This window comes from Meleagris gallopavo, chromosome 1 (genome assembly GCF_000146605.3).
Source record: "Meleagris gallopavo isolate NT-WF06-2002-E0010 breed Aviagen turkey brand Nicholas breeding stock chromosome 1, Turkey_5.1, whole genome shotgun sequence".
Classification (NCBI taxonomy): Eukaryota; Metazoa; Chordata; class Aves; order Galliformes; family Phasianidae; genus Meleagris; species Meleagris gallopavo.
In genome coordinates this window covers 50,263,359-50,280,231 of record NC_015011.2, presented here as the reverse complement: position 1 = coordinate 50,280,231, position 16,873 = coordinate 50,263,359, and the positions used below count along the sequence as shown (strand labels likewise).

General features: G+C 45.3%; 1 protein-coding gene across 16 annotated transcripts in view; it reads right to left on the bottom strand.

Annotated features, from left to right (window-relative positions):
- Positions 1-86: 86 nt before the first annotated feature.
- Positions 87-16,873, bottom strand: part of RBFOX2 (RNA binding fox-1 homolog 2) — a 102,744-nt gene continuing 85,957 nt past the window's right edge. For 9 of the 16 annotated variants that reach the window (XM_010711675.3, XM_010711663.3, XM_010711668.3 and 6 more), the window contains 6 exons: positions 16,773-16,865; positions 15,596-15,728; positions 7,599-7,641; positions 2,387-2,475; positions 1,382-1,454; positions 87-270 (listed from right to left, as the gene is read on the bottom strand). In XM_010711675.3, the coding sequence (XP_010709977.1) occupies positions 226-270; positions 1,382-1,454; positions 2,387-2,475; positions 7,599-7,641; positions 15,596-15,728; positions 16,773-16,865 (476 nt within the window). In that variant the 3' untranslated portion in view covers positions 87-225. Of the gene's footprint in view, positions 271-1,381; positions 1,455-2,386; positions 2,476-7,598; positions 7,642-10,255; positions 10,296-11,575; positions 12,057-15,595; positions 15,729-16,772; positions 16,866-16,873 lie in introns of those variants that run through there. The other 7 variants (XM_031554607.1, XM_031554617.1, XM_031554593.1 and 4 more) reach the window with 6 other exon arrangements.

Here is a 16,873-nt window from a genome sequence, read left to right as displayed (position 1 = left end):
AAAAAAAAAAAGACACAATCTTTGGAACAAAAGAATTAAAGGCAGAAATTTAAAGGAAAAAAAAAATACATATTCAAAGAACATAGTGAGGTATAAAAAAGTATTCTCTTTTGTTTTTGTTTTTCCTCCTCGTCTTGCTATAGAGTTCCTCTACTAGTAAATATTGCAATAGCCAGGCCTCATGAACTGGGGGGGCTGTCCCACTTGCAGGGGGCTCACGTCACTTCAGTAGGGGGCAAATCGGCTGTAGCCACCTCGGTATAAACTCGCCTGTAGAAATCAAACGAGAAAAGAAGAGGTTGTTAGGAGAGCAAATCATGCCTGGAGGCACAAAGGACTAGCGGACATGTCCTGGCACTGACCTGCCACCATCTAAGAGACAAAAGATCACCTCGCAAGCCGTAGCTCAGGGGCCAGGCTCAGAGGCAGCCAGCTGGAGGGGAAGTCTGGCAAGTCCCAGGCACAGAGACCTCAGTACGAGAGGGACTCACAAGTCCTACCCTCTAAGCCAGTTGTCTAAGCTGATGTTTCAGATAGCAGAAGTGCACTTCTGGGATGCTCTTCACCTCAGCTTAACGTACAGGTCTGACAGAGGCACGATGACCTGCTATCCTAGAAGAACCTGTTTCCTCCATTGACTCTAAAAGGAATCCACACGATGAGCTGCGGCTCGAACGGAGGTGCTACACTGCAGACATCTATATTTAGGCGCACTTTTTCTCCGCACACATTTGCATTCCAGCCTTTGCAGCAACACAGATACTGCACTGGCTAGAAGCAGATGGGCAGGCATGCGTTCTCAGCAAGCTGTGCCACTCCCGTGCGATGCCAGCATACCTCACTCCTGCCCTTGCATAACCGCTGCTGGCAGGCAGGACACCGCATGCTCCTGCTAGCGGAAGAGGGAACCAAGTGCAGCTCTGCTGCAAGATGTCACAAGAACAACTTATTCCCTTACTCTACCTCGCACTGATTTTTCAATACGCAACAGAGCCCTTAAAGCTAATGAAAAAGGTAAGGAAGAACGTCCTGCATCTTCAGCCATTGCCGATTCTTGCTCTATCCACCTCCTTCATACAGGCGTACCAATGCACCTACAACGCTCTGGTTCTCCATGTTTCTGATGATCCTCCCACCACCTCCTCTGTACAAGATGTACAGTACTGAGGGATAACCGCTCTCCTAAACCTGGCTCCTTTCCTAGCACACACATGCAGATATACGAACGCACAACTACGAAGGAGCTGGCACTGCAGCTAGGGACCTCCTCCCTCAACGAAGAAATCTTCCCGGATGAAGTTCCAGTACCCGACACACAGTTTGAGCAGCTGTTCCCCATGCCAGGGTTGCGAAACAGCACAAGAAAGAAAATTGCACTTACCACAGCGCCAACTCCGTAGCTAGCGGCAGGGGCAAGGGCATGGTAAGGATCTGCTGTGTACACCCTGCCATAACTGAAGAGAGGGAGAAAACATACAAAAAAAGAGAAAGAGAGTCACTTTGGAGTGGCAGAGAAACAGCTGTCTGACCACAGGCAATGGAAGAAGCAGCATGCCCTTCTACACACATGTATGCATACATGCACACACATGCACATGGGCTGCCCCTCTTGGAAGAGAGCCTACGGGCATGCTGCCATGCACGGTATGAGATGGGCGAGAGACAGGCCTGCGAGGAGGGACGTGGCAGCACCAGGAGCTCAACCTGTAGGAAAGAGGTCAGCACCTCACACGTGGCAACTACTGCAGCCCTCGCCTCGAGTGATGTGGTAGGGGAGGAGGGTGAGCCCCCAGTGCCGGCGCTACTGGCACCGTACCAGCTGCTAAACGGAAAGTAGTGTAGGGTTCTCCAGAATGAGAAGGGAGCATGAACTTCAATGCTCTCACGTGTGCTAAGATTAAAACACAGCCTCACTGCACAGGAGATGAAAAATCTTATGGTGAGCACTCTGATGATGATCATCCTTTGCATTTATACGGAGCTGCATGTTAAAGCACCCTATGCCATATGAGCTGAGAAATTTTTGAGTTCTGGATGGGGAGAGAAATGCACGCAGTGATGGAGCAACCTGCTCAGAGTCAGAGAGCAAGGAGCCAGCAATGCCAACCATTGAGCCTTGACCACACCTCCTCCTTTGCACAAGGAGTCCCCAGGCTAAGGAAGGGGCCAGGATTTGTGCTGGCTCGCACACACCAGAGAGCAATGCTGCCTGGGAGCAGAGACAAGTCGTGCACTCATCCTTCACGTTGGGCAGTGCATGCATGTGTGCGAGTGCAAGTAAGACAAAGAAATGAGGAAAGAAGTAGAGAAGAACTGTAATGGATCACAGCTCCTCAGATCTCTGAGCACAGCAAGCCAGCCCCGTGGTTGCCTGCCCCTTACATACCCATCGCTGTAAGCTGCTGCAGCGGCTGCAGCGGCCGTGGCTGCTGTTGCAGTAGCAGGCTGTGCATATCTGTAGGCTGCGTATCCACCCTGCAGGAGAGAAGAGAACTGACTTTACAGATACCTGTCCACCCACGTAGAGAAAAAAAAAAAGAAAAAGGAATCACACATCACAAGGAGAGGAAGTGTTTCAAACTGCATCAGCTCCCATGTCACGCATATTACGAGCATCGCCCATTAGCACATGCGTCTTCCTTTGCTCAGAAGGACTATGAAGACTCTTCCATTACCCCGTTTAGCAGAAGGAATAAATTAAAGCAAGCTTGAGCATGGTGATATCCCAGTAGGAAACTAAATTTGGCATGTGGAAACAGAAATCCAGAAGAGAGCTGAAATACTGCACGCAACATAATTTCTATGTCCCCTTCCTCCTACGCTGGGGAAATCAGAGGTGGGCACCTTCTGTGAAGCATGTATTTTAGAAAGGACATAATTCAGACAAACTCCTGTTTTTTTCCCCCTTGCTTTTTGTCTCTTTTTTTTTTTTAAGCCTAGGTAGACCCGAAAGGATAGATTTTCTTTTGGTTCAGATGCATAAAAGCATCAATAGCCAGGAAAGCCAAAAGCAACCAGGAAATGATGGTCGGGTAGATAAACTTCTGGTGGTCTCAGGGGTGCCAACAAGCAAACCAGCACAGATACCCCTCCCTTAAAGTAAGAAGGAAACGGGTTGGCAGAAATTATGTCTGAACAGTCTGTACTGCTGCTGCATTTCTATCTCTGCTACACATCTGTATTAAAGATCTTTAAAATGGTTACACTCAGAAGGGGCAGTTCCTGAAAACAGAGCTCCAGCTGAGTAGGTGAAACACGAATCCCGACCCAGAGGGAGACTTGGGAGTGTCCTGCTGGAATTCACACCTAAAAGTTCTCGGGGCAGAGGAAGCCCAGGCTCAGACCCATGGCTCTACGCACCTCGCAGCAATGAGGGATGGACCCCAGCCACCTTTCAGACCAGGGGACAAGGGCTGCACGTGGCAGTCAGGACGAAGCTCTGAAGCCAAGGTCAGATCTTTCTTGATTGTACGCATCTGAATATGTTTTTGTTAACTTGGGGGAGAGGGGGGAGGTGCAGTGGTAAATGAACCATGGGTTTGATTTGCCAGAAACACAACGAGCCGTAAATAACACCGGAAAACTCCAGATTGCTTCGGGCTTTTTCCTTTTTCTTTCTAACTGACATTTCAGAGTTTGAGGGACCAGAAGGCAGACTTACGCTCTTCACCTCCAGCACTGGCTCAAAATATCACTACCACTTTTTCCCTATAAATCTTATGGTTGTATGCAACTACGAGCACGAAACATGCTCTAGTATAGGACTTGGTTTAGTGGAATGGTGGTGATAGGTTGATGGTTCGACTTGATCTTAGAGGTCTTCTCCACCTGTAATGATTTTATATCTACACAGGTAGATAGTGAAAGGACAAGAGGGAATAGTTTTAAACTAAAAGAGGGGGCATTTAAATTAGATGTCAGGGGGAAGGTTTTGTTTATTTGCTTTCTTAACAGTGGTGAGCTGCTGGAACAGACTGCCCAGAGAGGTTGTGGATGCATCATCCCCAGAGGCACTCAAGGCCAGGTTAGATGGGGCCCTGGGCAACCTGGTCTAGTACTTGACCTAGCCGTTGACAACCTGTCTGTGGCAGAGGGGTTGGAACTTAACGTCCCTTCCATCCCTTGTCATTCTATGATTTCCATGATTCTACGATTTGTCTTTGTTCAGCAGCTCTCAGTTTTGGGCCAGATAGCTTTTAAAATAGAGGCCATGACTTTCAACTTCATTTTGGTTGCCCCTGTGGAAGGGCTATCCAAAACATGCCTAGGGGTGGTTTCCTACTCTGAAGGAGAGGGACTTGCTAGACCTTCAGTCTTCTTAACAGAAGAGAGTAACATGAATCTTTAAGAGTGAATTCAATCACCAGTTTGCTCTTAACAAGTTATTTCAATCTATGCATTTCAGATTGATGGTCCGGGGAGGTCTGGCTCATTTCTGGCATGCTAGCATCACACCACTATTACCCTTATCTCTAAAACATGAGGGAGACGAGACAAAGGGCAATCCAAATGAAACCTTGACCGACCTCATCAAATTAGGACCTCCTGGTATCTCCCTAAGCTTCCAACCTCAGTGAACTCCTGGTGCAGTCTGTCACTTGGGCATGGCACAGAAGCAAAATTTTCCTAGCACTGTCCCCTTCTCCTTCTCACCCATCAGCCACGTGTCACATCGGAAGCCATTTCGAATGTGACCGGCACACGCCCTACACATGAGAGCAAGATGCAGTTTGAAACCTAGAAAGGGTTATCAAGTAATTCTCTTTTAACTCATATCTCTCGTAAAGGGAAACGAAACCAAACCAAACCAAAACAAGAAAGAAGAAAAGAAGGGTTGGAATCAGGTGTGGGAAAGGGGGGAGGGATGGCGTAACATTTATTAATCAAAATTAAAAACTAAGCATGCTGACATCTGGAGCTAGAACAACCAGCAAAGTCACCACGTTCAGACTCATATTGGCTAGTTCTATCCATCCCAGCATTCTCTTGGGACAGCAGTTCGCCCTAGGCTCTACCACAAGCTCAGTGAAGTACACAGCCTCAAGTACTAGAGCGTGCAGCCACAACAACCTGCTATTACGGAAACAGTCAGTCACCACTGGAGTTAACATTCCAACCTCAACAACTCCCGCAGCCTCCCGCCCTCCCCCCCGAAATGGCTCCCACCCATGCCCTGTCCCACACCACAATGTTAATAATTATAACAAGCAATAACCCATCTGTTATATCAGAGAAGGGAACAGAGACTCCACTGAGAGATTTAGAGCGGGATGTTAACATTTCTTCAGTCAACTGCACAACAAACAAACAAAACAAAAAAAAAACACAGGAGAAATAATTCATTGGAGAAATGAAGTTAAGGAATAGCTGACGTGTATTGCTTTTTAACCATGCACTGATGCAAAATTGAAGCTACTGTTAATTTCAAAAAAAGAAATAAAGTCACAGGATACAGGTACACACACACAGCAGACCTGCCCGGCTCAAAGCAGTCTGCAAATTCTACTTGTGTGTACTTCAAATAAAACCAAAAATGGGGATTATAATGGCCATGGTACGGTCCTGTTGTAGGAGCAATGAGTGCAGACAGCTGAAGGATTTCTGACAAGGGGATGTATTTAGCATGACCAGCAGGTCCAAATACACCAAAACAGGCTGAAAGAAAGAGGAGAAAGTCGCAGCTATTACTCCTTTTGGTTTCATCAACACTTTTGTCAAGCTCTGGGAGCTGTACAGAGCAAAGGAGATGCTGTGTGGGTTGCCTGCCCCAGCTGAGGCTCCCGTTCTCCGTAAGCCAGGATCCACGTGTAATTCCCTCAATGCATCTGAAGCCCTACTCAGCTTGTCCAATGCACCAGTTTTCTTCCTGCCCTTTCTGTTCACAGGCAACTTTAACTAGTGTGCAAAGCTTGCTCGTAACCTCAGCTACAAGGTCCTACCACTCCTAGTGATTCCTGATGCCACTCACTTCAGGTACTATAGTAAGTAAAAACTGTATCGATGTAGAGCATCCTCAACAAACGTGAGCAATCATGTTTACCAATGACATAAATAATAATTTCAAAAAGGCCCTTGCTAGCTGCATCACACTCCTCCAGACTGCAACAGAAGACACCGTTCAGTGGCATGATCCCTGAAACCCAGGACAGCCACGCAAATTTCCACTCCATCTAGTTAGGTGAAGTGGTTTACCCATGTAGGTTCAGTGTTTAAAATCATTAGCCTTGTCTCAAAGGAAATGAGTGTGCCTGAGCTTCTTGTGAAGATGCTAGGTCCGAGATGTTTTTATCTATGGGACAGTCCAAGGGCAGCTTCAGCTTATGCATTTTTACTGGGCAACGATTAACAATCAACAAGACTGTCTAAATCAAGACTGGTTCTTTCTGGTATTATCTTTCAGATTGTCTGGAGAGCATGTGAGATAAATTAACACAATTTTTAATGCCACTTATTTTAACTCAAGTTCTCTTTCTCTTGTTATATTGCCAGTGTTGCTGGGGGCTATGCTGGACCCCCTTTCTAATGAGAATTTGTAGAGAGCCCGAGTCTATAGATCTCAATTGGCAAACAACTGGATTTGTCCAGCTGTTCACAAAAGCCCATATTTCAAATGACTCTTATGTCATGCTTTTATCCTTGGCTCATCAAGGAAGCAACAAACAAAAACAACAAAAAAAACTTTTTTTTATCCCTTCTTAGCATTAGATAACAGCTTTTTCAATATTGTGTTATTTCAGGGAATGAGACAAACTTGGCAAAACAACACAGATAGGAAACTGCAATCCCAGCTAGAGCAGCGTTCCAATTACAGAACATGTTAATATAGATAAATGAGCATGTTAAAACTATATATTTCAGCTCAAAAGAAGTCCCATCTTCTCTTCCGCTCTTCGGGCACACATTAGGTGTTCAGTGCAATGGGAACATCACTGCAATGGGAATATGAGGAAATCCAAACCTACGGCTTACTATGTCAGCATATTCTATGGTTATAAACTTCCCTTTTCTTCATCCCTTGCTGCCTTAGGCACAGAGTGTGGCTGGGCACTCTTTATGCCACTAAGCAACATTTAACTCACGTACCTGTTAGACACATTTGACCACCTGCCAGGTTTAGACTGAGAGCCCAGTTTAGGGATCTTTAATTTGCTGAAGCATGATCGTGTCTTCCACCCCAAAACTGCCCTCGAGCAGAAGTCAGAAGCAGAATGGGCTAGAACTGTTTCCAGCGTTTCTGTATTAGAAGGGTGGCATACATGCACCAGGAATGAGCATGAATGAATTAAAAGAGGTGACAGGACAACAGTGTCCATTGCAGCCAGCAGGTGCTTCTACATGGTAATGGGACAAGCATGACCTTGTTAACTCTTCCACTGAATTTACATAAATACATTTTTTGAATGAAATGCCACTCGGTGTGAAATCTGGACACATGCCACCCTGCTACAGCGGGGGCTTGGCTCACACGGGAGTCTGCGCTGCCCTAAAAAAGCCTCTGTTCCCATCTCTAATGTGGTGCTGGAATGGTTAGTATAATTCAGTTTTTTCCACTGCAATCCACAATCTGATTGGTTGGCAGGTCACACTGGCACTCCTACCTGAGGTATTTTAGCGCTAATGATTGGTTCCTGTAAGACTATTCTATAACAGAACACAGGAAGAGCAGTTCAAAAAAACACAGCTGTGGAAAGAAACAATCATACAAACAGCCCACAGTGGGGCTCACCAGCCTTTTCTTTCCAGTGGATGCAAGCACGCTTTTCACAGGCAGGAGTGGTCTTTGCAAAGTGGGGTGGTTTGTGTTTGTTTTGTTTTTTCCTCTTCCCCTCCACCCCAGATTAACCCCATTGAAAAATAACCTTCCTTAGGATCTGAAATGAAGCCCTCTGCATCCTGGGGCTGGTTGGTTTATGAATTCAGGTGTCTTGCCAGAGTGGGACGCATCCAACAAGAGATGGGAGTGCCCTCATCAGAGAAGACATGGCTAGCAGGCTGGTTGCCCCAGGAGAGAAAGGAGGAGTGAGGAAGAGGAGGAGGAGGAAAATGAGAAGTTGGTATACAGCACTTATGTAGAAAAAACAGCCCAAATTTGGGACATTCCCCTTTGTCTCACCTACTGCTAACCCCTCCTTCCTACCTAGCTCAGGGTCTCTGCCACCTTGCCTTGACTCAGAAGGGAGCCTCAGTTCAGTTTTCCCTCTAATCCAACCAGAAAGGACTAAGCCTAATCAAAGAACCCTCTGCTTTCCCTTCTGTGATCTGCACTATCCTTTCATGGCAACCAGAAAGATGTAAGCACTGCAGGGAACAGCACTGTACACCAACGAGGCAGAAGGGATGCAGCATACCTATGCATGTGCCAATTAGCAAACTGCCTGCAACAGCAACTTTGTATTAGGACAACTTCTTTCTCCTGAGCTCTGTTATAGGGTGCTGGGCAGCAGTAATACAGGATAACAGACCATCGTCTCCCTTGATGAGCGTCCCATTCTGCTGTCCTGCTTTCTCACAGTGAGACCTGAGCAACTGAAAGCAAAGTCACCAGAAGTTCACCTCCCACTTTTATCCTGATCTGGAGGCTGTTACATACTACATGATACTACTGCACCAAGTGATGATGGGTATTCTTCACTGCTGAAGTCAGTGTCCCTAAAATGTGCTCAATAAGAATCTCTCCCCCACCGGTAATGAAGGCTCTGAAGGAGCCTTCTGAAAATAAATGGGGAGTAACCTTGACCAGTCTTCCCTTTCAACATGACAACCTCTTACACATACTTTGAGGGAAGAGGCACTAAGCAGAAAGCATTGCTCTTATATTTGCTTGCTGTAGCAAAGCCAGTGGCCACCTTATTTTAGGACTGAGGTGAGAAAACCCAGAGCTCGTGTCAGAGAGCACCATCTTATAAAGTAACACCTGACTAGGCAGATCAATTTTTAGAGGGATGTGCAAATACTACTGTATGTAAGCATGAAGAAGCACACCCCAAATCTCCGTGCTTAGAGTGCATGTCTTCTGACTGCTGTAACTGTGGGGAAAAGTGCCCCTATAAGATCTGATCTTCCATATGAGCCAACAAAATCCAAAAGCTAATTCCATCCATTATCTTCAGTCTAGCCCCCAGGGTCCTCTTCATAAATGTCAGGAGTAGCATCTTCAAAGGAGCAGGGACATGAAATCCATGCTGACAGCCATGCCACTACCAATACAAAGCTTCCCCAGCTCCGAAGAACTATTACCTACAAATGTTACACAAGAGAACTTTGCCAGAGCTAGACAGGCCACAAGTAGTGATGGCAGCAGTAGGCCTAAACATTTTGGCTCTGAAAGGCATACTCCTATCAGAACTGTTCTATAGCAGCTCTCCACTTGAGAGAAAATGGCTCTTCTTGCTGGCCAGAGTCCTCAGACCCACAATGGCCACAACCCAGCTGCTTATAGAGATACTTCAGAGATGTGTTATATCAGCTGGCTGGATAAAGACAACTACAGGGCAACGTCTCCTGTGGTACCAGAGCTAACAGCCAAACAGGGGTAGCCTGCTGGCTTTTCTAACCGAACATCTCCACATATTTGTACTTTACAACTCCCCAAAGAGGTAAGAGAATCTAGCCTATTTAGGTACCACTTTGACTAGCAAACTGAGGTGTCAGTTTTCACTCTAGCATCTCAGCCTCCATTTTTAATCAGTCCCAGTGTCTTCCCCAAAGGGATAAGTTCCACATCCCAGTGGCACACGAACATTTTTAAACATCTACTCGGCTCCGTTTAGAGTGGGCTGCACAAATCAAACCTGAAAGGGTCCCAAGAGTGGAGAGAAAGGGGAGGGTGGAGGGGGAGAAGGAAAGGGAAGGTCTGAGGCTAAACCAGTCCTGTTATTTTTATATCCAAATTATGTAAATGAGAGAAGTGTTGAGAGAAATTTTAATTCGCTAATCATCTCTCAGGTTGATTAGTAGCAGTGTGCATGTGAGGGAGAGGACACCCAGTAAACTGACCCTGGCAATGATCAGGAAACCCAAAGGCTTAGGTCTTGCACCCAGGGGCAAGCGCAGTGACAGAGAAGCATGCTTGCATTCCTAAATATATAAATATATATCCACAAGGAAGAAGAAAATTAAAGTAAATGATATTTAAAAAAAAAAACCAAACAAACCAAATCAAACAAACAAACAAAACAAAAACAAAAACAAACAAAAAAAAAAAGGCTGGCTTGTCAGGGGTTGGGGATGAGAAGGCTCCGGTGTATGTACTTACATAGAGGTCAGCACCGTAAAATCCGTCCTGGTAAACCACACTGCAGAAAATCCACACAAAAACAAAAAACAAAAAACAAAAAACAAAAGAACAGAAAACACATTCCGGTTATTGAGGACGGCAGCATGCACATGCGTTTTACACAGGCAGGTGATGTATGAATCCATAACCTGGGCTTTTGGCAGGAGCAAATCAGCGAGAGAATGTGTGCGCACGCACGCTAGACGGCTCCAAGTCATCTTCCATGGCATGCAAAGGGGAAAGGGGCGGGCAGAGGGGGAGACAGTATGCAAAGGAGAGAGGGAGGGGAACAACCATCTTGTACAATAAAAATAGACTCAAAAAGATCTGATGTCCTGAAGAAGAGAAACAAGGGTTTAGAAACCTCCGCTCTGGTTATTCTCCTGGAATTGTTTAAGTTACCCCCTACACACACGGAAACATTGGCTTCATGAAGTGGGCTTGGAAATCGAGAGGCCCCTCAGAAGGCATCCCACGGGGGCTGAAATCACCTATGTCAGAAGCATGTTTCAGAGAGCTGTGTACGATTACGTATTTCGAGCTTCACAGGGCTGCTTGGCTTTGTTTCTGACATCCATACATCACCTGCTTTTACCCTGCACATTAGACATGCGATAAGATTTGGCTGATCACACAAGCATGCAAAGTATTATTATTCAGCATCTTAAAGAACCAATGCAACACCTCAGGAAAACAAGTCAATCAATTCTGATCAAAGTAAACACAGAGAAATGTAATTAAAAAGAAAAACCAAAAATACCCACAATGCATTGCTTTCACAAGCAGAGATAATGAGCTAAAAAGGTTAAGTGACTGGTCCAAGGTCCGAGAATTGAAAGGTGCAGTGGGAGTCCCTGGTAGTAATGACATGTTCCATAGCAAAGAGGAGCAACTGGAAGGGTTTCCATGGGATGATACTTTTTCTGTTTTAAGCCATCGATTTCTTTCTCTCAGAACTTCAAGTAGGAAAAATCGTTAAACTGGAGCCTGGGGTTCCCAAAGAACCACTCTTGCCAGAGCATTTGCTAGCGTAGGGCTACGCAGCTTGCTTTGGGGACAGGGGTTGGGGAAGGATAAGGAAGGAAGAGAGGGTATGCCCCCCACCCGTGTGCGTTCAGCCTGTCCTTCGTGGAATCTCCTCTTGCTTTGTCCTCTGAATAGCTCTGAACCACCTCACTCAAAGCTTTAAAAAGCATTAGAGCCCCATCATGTGATATTCACGGACCTAATGCGCATGACTTACCAATAGCATTAAGGAAGAACAAGGCATGGAAGGCCAGCTTTTCTATTATTGCTTTCTTTTTTTTTTTACCGTTGAAATTCTGCCAAGAGCCTGCCATCCTCAGACACCCACCTACTGTAAGGAACGCACACACAAAAAAGCCCAGCACATCTTGCCAAAATTCTGCATGCTATTACTAAAAATAAAAATAAATAAATAAAAAATCTGTTGCAGTGTTAGCTACTGCTTGAATAATTTAGTCTTGCTGTCTTCCCCAGGAAAAGTACACTGCATTCCCAGTGGACAGAGTTACTACGGTCTCCAAGAGGGCTGGGAGCAGATACAAAGATAGAGACCCTTGTTAGAGGAAGAGGGGAGCCACTTCAGCAGAGAGAAGTAGGCCATAAGACCATGTATGTTGAAGCCAATTTTTTTTTTTTTTTTTTTTTTTTTTAAACAATCACATAACAAAGAATTGGACTCCTGGGACAACGACTTACATTGCTGGGTTCTCTATCTAGGATCAGGAGTGTTTTAGCAGTGATACTCCACCTGCTCCTGCAGGAAAGGCAAACGCATGACAGAGGAAGTGACTGTTGGTTTATGAACACGTTAGCAGTTTCAACAGTTATTCCAAACACAATCAGTTGGATTAATTAAGAGCATTACCACATTGGATCAGGGCACTGTTCATGTAACTTAGTATCCTGTCAGCAAGAGATGCTAGCACCAGCTCTCCAGAGAAAACTGCAAAAAACACTATAACAAGTAAGAGAAAGGCTTCTCAAGCCCAAGCAACAGAGCACACATGCATCCTGTCTTAAGTGAGGACCTGGCACCAACTGCTAGGGCTGAAATCTAGCAGGGTTTATATATATACTAAAATAGCCATATTTGTGATTCTCAATGTTAGTGAAAACTCCACTTGAGAACCACAGAGGCCTTCTGGTTATGCAGACTGACCAGTAGCATAAAACAGCCCCATCATATCTCAGTGGCATCTGTGAAAAGCCTGCTAGCTGAGCTAAAACACATCCACAAGAGCAAGACATATGCAGATTTTGTAAAGCAACCGTTCTATCACTGAACTGTACCAACAGTTGACTATGTTGTAAAAGGAACCCAAACCAACCAAAACAAAACAAAGAAATCCCACGAAGATCCCCACTGCCTTATGTCTAGTCTGACTTTTATCTACTTTTGGTTCTGAGTGGGAAATCTTCTATATATTTACACTCCTAAACTAAATTTGACTTTACCATGACAAGCCTGCTCTTCGTATCTGTACTTAATGACCATGAACAAGCCAATGCCTAAACCTGCAGTTTGTGAAATAAAATTGATCACACTTGTCTCATTTTGAGAATTTTAGAATAGGCAAGGGGGTTTCTTCAGGCTTCGATTTAATTCTTACAGCTCTTGGTCTGAAGTGCAATTTATCAGCTTTCATTTAGAAAGCATGGCCACTACAAATGGGGGCAATGCTCCAGCACTGGCTCAAGTCATACTACAGACCAGAGGTTACTGTGTCTCCACACTTGTACTGAGCGCTGCCTCAGTTATACCTTGAGGGTTGCACTGGTGCGCTGAGGTCAGGCTCAGGTGACTATCCACCAGCTTCTTCCCTGCTCTGAGCCATTGCTTTCTATCATACGAATAACCCTTCCTGAGTAAATATTCATGTCTGCACATATGTTTAAGTACCTTTTACATATGCATCAGTAGATCTGAGCTTCGGATCTAGCTTTAGATCTTGAAATTTATTCATTTAAGAACTATATGATTTCTTGCACCTTCCTCTGGAGAATCTAGCACTACAGACACAGTCAAAAATTACAGTAACCTGAACAGTGCTCAGGTCTGATCCAGTATAGCAATTCCAACAAGCTTGTATTATTCTACAATTTATTTATATTTTTTATAATGCTGCTGAGCTCACAAATTCAGTGACACCATTAGGTTTTAAAGCAACTTAAGCACCACTAAGTTTTGTGAGAAGTCAGTTCCCTGTACCATGTTTGAGTAAACCCATAGCTCACTTTACTGCCTTTTTCACAAGACTCACTATGTTTCCATCATTCATGTGCTGCTGACTGACCTTCTGGCGTCTGCCCTGACTCAGTGGGGGGTCAGCAGCATCCGCACCTGTGGCTGTCCTATAGGTTAATGCAACATGGATCTGAACAGCACAATATACATTATTCCAAAAGGAATCAAATTCCCTCTACAAAATGTTATGTAGAGATTCAGCCTATGACAATAATAAACACCAGAATCGGTTAATTACATCCCAGTGCTCGGGAGGAGGGGAAGTTCTGGGCCACTTCTGAAGGCAACTCATGTACTGCTATCCTGCAAACGTTTACTGGATAGAACGCTGCCCATGAAGACATGAAATAGGTCAGCAGGGTCAAACAAACCCAACGTAATGTAAATAAATGCAGTCACAAGACAGTATTTAGAAAGGATAAGCATTGGAGCCTGGCCCATATTCCAAATTAAATGCATGCTTTACAGGGGACTCAGGCTGGATTTATATGGAAGACAGAGCTTGAGTCTCTCCTGGTGACAGCCTCTTGCCAGGAATGCTCCAGCCGTTACTCCCAGGGATGAAGCACACAACCTCCCCAGCGCAGGTACTTTGCATTCTCCTGGATGGTACCTCAACTTTGCTTCTCTGTTTTGCTGTGAAGCACCTCCTAATTTAGCAGGGCTGGGCCATTTTCAGAGCAACAGACTGACAAGTTGCAGGTCAGAGGCTTAAGTTAGATGATGTCACATACGAATTAAAGGAGGTGGCAAAAAGATGGACCTGAGAGCTCAGAAGACCACTCCATTCAAAAGCCTGTATTTTCTGAGGAGGTTTCAATTAAAGTGTTTGGGTAAATTAAATACAAACATTGCTAGATTTGTCTGAGAGCAAAGCTTAGACCACTGCACCTTGCTTCCTTCAGCTCCACTTTAAATATCAGACAGGACACCAATAAGGAAGGGCCACAGAAGCTCTCTCCACTTCATCTGCTACAGATCATAATACAAGCTTATCTGTATCAGGCCAGCTCCTTTTGTTAATGTGTGTAGCTTCCTCCTCCCTTCTAATAAAAAGATTTATAGCTTAATTTCTTCCCTTTTGAAGCTAGTCTGAGAGGGGGGAAAAAAAAGAAAAAAAAAAAATCAGCCCATTCTCTGTGTTGAAGGATTTGCTCCTATTCCTTTCTGAGAGACCTATCTGAAAATATGGCCAATAAAATTCTACAGAGACAATACGAACAAAGCATCCTCAAAATCAGAAACAATAAAAGGACAGTTCGGAAGGGATTTGTGATCTCTGTCATTCCATCACACTTAACCAAACTAACAAAAAAAAACCCAAACAAAACACACACATACCAAACCGATTCCTTCTACTTCTGAACAGCAGACTATTGTTTTGTAACAGAATCTCTTCCACTGCATTACAAGTGTAAAGTCAGAGGACAGAGAAGCGTGCTGAGGCTGCGAATTCAGCAGTGCTTCATACAACAGTTAGAAGAACGCTGCACTTTCGTTCTCACTGTATCCCAAACACTCCCAACTTCAAATTAATGGACTTGATTAATCTTTGTTTTAAACCTTTTTAAACCGTCTCCAACAAAGAAAGCAAATCCATTGTGGGTAGCTGGCTCTTCTTTGTCCTACTGCCAGATGGTGAGGCATGAAGGTAAGAGATAATATTCCTCATTCCTGGGCAAGAAAACCACAAAAGGAGTGCAGAGTTGGAACTTTTTGGGACCTCTTAGACCCCTCTTTTTGTCCTTCTCAGTAGTGGTGCAATGTATTGGATCAATGGATGACAAATACCAGAAGATAAATTGAGAAATTCTGAGAAGGAGTACATCAGCACTTTAGGCTGTTCCAAGTACTGAAAATTCTCTCAGGCAAGAACTTAATATGGCAAAATTTAGGACTGCCCCCATTGGATGCCATCGTATGCAGAACGCTCTGGCGCTAAGCAAATACCCTGACTCTCACCATCCAGACAATTTTAGTTACATTTTTGTTAGCCAATTATTTGACACGGTTGTGCAGAGCACTCTGCTCCTGTGACCAGTGCTTACCCTGGGTAGGCAGGGATGGCCGTAGGAGGTACTGCCCGGACTGCCCCATAAACCGTCCTTCCTCGGCCCCTCAGGTGGGCTCCCCGAAACGCGGCTGCTGTGGTGGCTGCAGTTGGATAAGGGAAGCCTGGAACTGTAAAGACAGACAAGGGAGAAGGTGAAAAGGATCCCAGCTCCTGCCCAGGGAACAACCGCCTGCTTCAAACAAAGTGACACAAGAGCTCCGCAGCGGTGGGATGTTTTGCATCAATCCTGCGGAGGGGCATGCTTCTAACCCAGCAAGCATCGTATACATACGTCCTGCTACACCATGGCCTTTCGGGGAGGAGGGGTTGCAGAGAGGTTTGGCATGCAAGAGGTTAATGCATTGGCATGCCTCACCCACCACAAACAGGGTCCAAATCCCCCCCTCTGACACCGCCATGCAGTCTGGTTAGAGTCCGAGAAGCGCAGAGAGTTACTATCAATATAGCAGGCGGCTCTTCCAAAACTGCAGAGGCTCTTTAAAATAATTTGTCAAGAGGCCCTTAAAGTCAATCAACTTACATCAGTCTCTTCCCTCCTTTCCCCTCCCACTCTTTGCCACCCAATCCTCTGTATGTTCATTTTAAAGCCTGAAAGACAAGATAGCCCATATAACAGCAGCAGAAACTTCCCATAAAGTGCCAGCTTACTGAGAGCCCCTCTTCATTTAATTTCATTACACTCGATGCTGGCTCACCACGGAATGACGTGAAGCCCTAGAGGCATCTGCAGACACGTCATGAGTACATACCCAGAGGGACAAGTGGAGAAGCATGAACCCAACCCGGCGTGCGCCCAGGTGCACACCAAGGGGCCCTGACAGCTTGTATAATATGTACTTTAGGAATTGTCCGTTTGGTTTCTTTGATTCCAAAGGGGTGGAGGGAAATAAAGGGAATGGCCTATTCCTTGCACACACCCTCCCCTTGGTCTGCAGCCTCCTCGTCGCATAGATGAACCCATTCACAGTACAGAAACACTGCAGATGAACAGGTTACAGCCACTGCGCAGCATACTTGGGCTATAGGTAAACTCATTCCCGACAAGACCCATCCTTTCAAGTATATATTATACAGACCGGAGAAAAGAAGGGAAACAGGTCATAGTTAACTCAAGCACAGTAACAAGAGAGGGGCCAATGGGGGCTACTTACTGATTAAAGGAATGTAAGTGTTAATACCCCCCCTTCCTGACAGGGGCACTGCGGCGTCATTGCCCAGCGAGACATCTGCTTGAAAGCTGGACGCTAATTTA